Here is a 3,998-nt window from a genome sequence, read left to right on the forward strand (position 1 = left end):
TTTATGCGAATTAGATTATTTTGGAATCTGATAAATCATAAATCCATGTGATCAAGTGGGATATATGGTACTGAAGGGTTGTTTGTCAAATTGATTACAAGGAGGCCCCATCACACACTTTCAATAATGATCCATCTTTAATCTTTGGCCATGGAATAAATTTATCATCCATGGTTCTGCCACTTACTAGCCTACTAGCATAGCACTGGTGTCCAAGAGAGGAAAATCTATCGTGTTTCCGTTACATTCCATTACATGTATCTGCCTTCTCAAATAGGGTGAATACATCATATATGTAGCAGAAACACGTAATACCACCTCATCTAGGAGACTCTCCAATGGCATAAAGCCATAATGGCACAAATTGCAATTTGAATTCGACCTTTTTTTCTAGAGGAGGATTTGGATACATTTTTTTATTATATAAAATTGATGAAGTTAATGTATGGATTAAAATCTTATTAATACATAGGTTTGAATTAATTAGAATTAACATGTCATGCCAAATTCATAACAAGTATCTTCGCAAAAAACAAAAAATCATAACAAGTAGTTTTGTTGGAGTAAAATCTTTTTAAGCTTAAATCTATCATGTGTTGTTCAAATTCATATCAATCAATTATTCTTCAAATCACTTAATTTTAAATCCTTAAATCAAAATGCAGCCTGAAAATAGATCCATTAGACCCTCAAGTTTATAGACCATTCACTAGTAGCAGCTTTTCATGATAATGAACTACTTGATGGTCATCATACAAGGAAACTAAATCCCTCATAACAAAATTTCACTAATTTCAGGGTCCTTTGTTCGTTTTTGAGATAATCCAAACTCAAATACCCCTCATGTAACAAAGATTATAGTTGCATTAAAATTCCAAGAGAGGCATCCTTATCTATATTCCTCTGGCAGACGGTATCCAGTCATAACTATTTTGTCAGCAAACATCTTGCCAGTTTTGGGCATGACATGCCAGTGCAGAGTCAAGTTAAACTCCTTACCCTGCAGATTGCTTCCCTGAAAGTAACAAAAGGAAGAAGACGGATCACCAGTCATACTCAGTAAAATGTAAGCCTTGGTTATGTTAAAAACAGACTTAAAAATTGGATTATATCTACAATCACTGTCCTGCTAGATAAGCACAGTGACTACCACCAAATGAGAAGCACAGTTACTAAGAAATTATGAAATAGGTATCTGATATGGATACAAGGAGTCAAAGTATGCTTGTTACGTAGGCCAGCCAGTTCTGGTCTATACATGGAAAGTGCTAAATACCAAAGGCTTACCTGATCAATAAAGCGATACTTATTTGTGGTGTGAATCAAAAACTTTGCATGTTCTTTAGACGGTATAATACCATCCCAAAGGGAAACCTGTTCCATAACAATAAGATCCAACCAACCCATCAAATTATGCAGGAGGGACCAGATTAAGACAATAAGCATGCACAAGAAATCATCTTAAAGAACTATAGCCCAGACTTATATAATATATAATATGTTTTTTATTTAATATATATATATATATATAATATGTTTTTGGAGGAAAGGGAACCACATCGCCTGTTAAGTACTGGATACTAAGGTTATTGTGTTGTCTTACTTTTGCAGCTAATATCAAGTGGCAAAGTGTGTAGAATTGAACATGAAAAGGCGCCCCATGGCAGGGTGAGATACCACTTGAATGGAGTCCATGGAGAGTCATGAATGGGTCTGAAATTTAGAGTTTCCTATTGCAGTGTATAAAGAATCCTATTAAAAGCAAGATTGTGAAGAGCCACTGGTGGAGATTTTAAGGCAGTTGGGCCAAATGGTGGGGGGAATGGAGACTGTCAAAAACTTCTCTGGTCTATGAAAAGGTTTCATACTCTCCTTGGAAGAGGGAGTCTGGGCTTCTCCAGCTCTAGTGGAACTTTCCTCTGGACCTGTGCAGTCATGGATTAATATATAGCCACAGAACACTTGACCACGAGGAAGTGTAACACTTTTAGAGGATGTGCCATGGGCAAATAGAGGCACAATCAGTCACTTGTCCTAAACGTGAGGCATCCAATTTTAATGGACAATCTCCTTAGGCAACTTAGAATTCAGTGGCTATGCTAACATAAACTTCGATAAGCGGCTGTACTAACATTATTTGTTGCTTAGTTAGCCAAATCAAGGCAAAAGTCAAGGACAGGAAACGTACTACCCTACAGAAGACTGCTTATTGCCTCCCATCAAAACCCAATTTTGCCAAAAGCTAAATAAGTATACAGAATTTGTTTCCAAATAGTGCAATTAAGTAGCTATGGTGAGATAAAAAGTATATTTTAATAAGTAATATGGCCCCACGGGGATGGAGATCGGGACATTCAAGCTAGCAACCTCCATTTCATATTATCCCAAGCTGATTGTCCTAGTCCATATTATCCAGCAACATAAATGTTAAGCATCCCTTTTAAACAAAACAATATAAGAAAGAATAAAAAAATAGCACTGTTATAGTAGTGCATCATAATGCACTAGAGCATACCTGATTCAAGGAATTCTTTGGGGTTTCATACTCAGCTGCTAGAAAGACAAAGACCTGCAGCACTAAAGTAATGGTGAGATAAAATGCAAAATTCAACTGTTACTCAAATTCATTAGACAGTGAGTAGTAATATAGGGAAAAGGACAGTTTGCAGAAAAATAGAAAGTGGAACCCTGTGACCAGTGTGTTCAATGTATATAGGGTAGTTAATAGTTACTCAAAAATTTGACCCTAACATAAACTATTTAAAACATAGAAAAAATCAACAACATTTCAGGAGATCTTGAATCAATGTAAGGTTTCATTGATTATAATGACTTTAGAATAATGTAGAATTTATCAACGATGGATTCAGATTTATATGGTCTTAAAGTCAATGTAATAAAAAGAAACTCTAGAGCTCTCCTGCCAGACTTAGTTGTCCAGCATAGAGAGATGCCAGTAAATAAATCCTTAAGAAATAGGAGGAATATAAAACAGTGAATCAGAAAACGAATTGGTAGAAATCAATGCATAACTGGCCGAAGGGTGCATAAGAAGGATCTACTAATTAGGCTTTATGAAACGTCCAATAGTAAAAACACTCTGGTGATTAGGAGGAATATAAAGCAGTGAATCAGAAAACGAATTAGTAGAAATCAATGCATAACTGGCTGAAGTGTGCATAAGAAAGATCTACTAATTAGGCCTTATGAAACGTCCAATAGTAAAAACACTCTGGTGATTGGACTACATTATAATGACTATTCATGATATGTTTGTGCTACATAGCTAGTGATATTTGTGGTATCATATCTGAAGGTCCACAGTAAGCCATTCAAGCTTCAATCACTTTTGATCTAGTACTGAGTCACCCATATTGATAGGATAATAGCTTAGATGCAAAAAGTATAATTTCCAAATCTAGGAAAAGAGGAAGTGTAAGAATGCTAAAAAACTTCAAACGCTAACAAAAGAGATCGTAAAAGCTCTGTGAAAATAACTAAATCTATAATTCCAATCAAACACTAAATAGGAGACAAGACATAGACAGCAGCAGGTGGCATAATTGGTTGATTGATTAACCTGTTTAGTGTTCCACGTGAACATCGACTGCAAATCAGCTGAGATATTCAATGTCAAGCTAACCTGTATCAAACAAAAGTTTAAATTCATAAGAAAGGTTTCAAAATAAGACAGAGAGCATGGTTCTTATAGAGTCTACACACATAAAAACATCAAAACACAATAACAGAACAAATACGTGATCATCCAAAAAGTTACCTACCATACACAGCTTCAAAAGAGAAAAAATTGGTCACAAACATTTTCATTTTCATAAATTATAACCATATACCTAGTGATGCTTGGTTTCACTGATACCAATAATTACATGCATATAAAGTATATTATTGGTCCCTAAACCTTAGCGCATAAGCAATTTTATTCCTTCAAATTTTAAGTGATCAATTTTAGTCCCTGAAAAACTTAAAGTGATCACTCC

At 35.1% G+C, this 3,998-nt stretch overlaps 1 protein-coding gene across 1 annotated transcript; it reads right to left on the reverse strand.

Moving 5' to 3' along the window:
• Positions 1 to 660: 660 nt before the first annotated feature.
• On the reverse strand, positions 661 to 3,643 carry LOC112017760 (signal peptidase complex subunit 3B; the record flags this gene model as incomplete). Its single annotated transcript, XM_024050216.2, is given in 4 exon segments — positions 661 to 1,015; positions 1,288 to 1,374; positions 2,516 to 2,569; positions 3,581 to 3,643. Coding segments are annotated over 4 exon segments (330 nt in total), but the record flags the coding sequence as incomplete, so codon positions are not given.
• Between the last annotated feature and the right edge of the window lie 355 nt (positions 3,644 to 3,998).

This window comes from Quercus suber, unplaced genomic scaffold (genome assembly GCF_002906115.3).
Source record: "Quercus suber isolate HL8 unplaced genomic scaffold, Cork oak 2.0 scaffold_1618, whole genome shotgun sequence".
Taxonomy (NCBI): Eukaryota; Viridiplantae; Streptophyta; class Magnoliopsida; order Fagales; family Fagaceae; genus Quercus; species Quercus suber.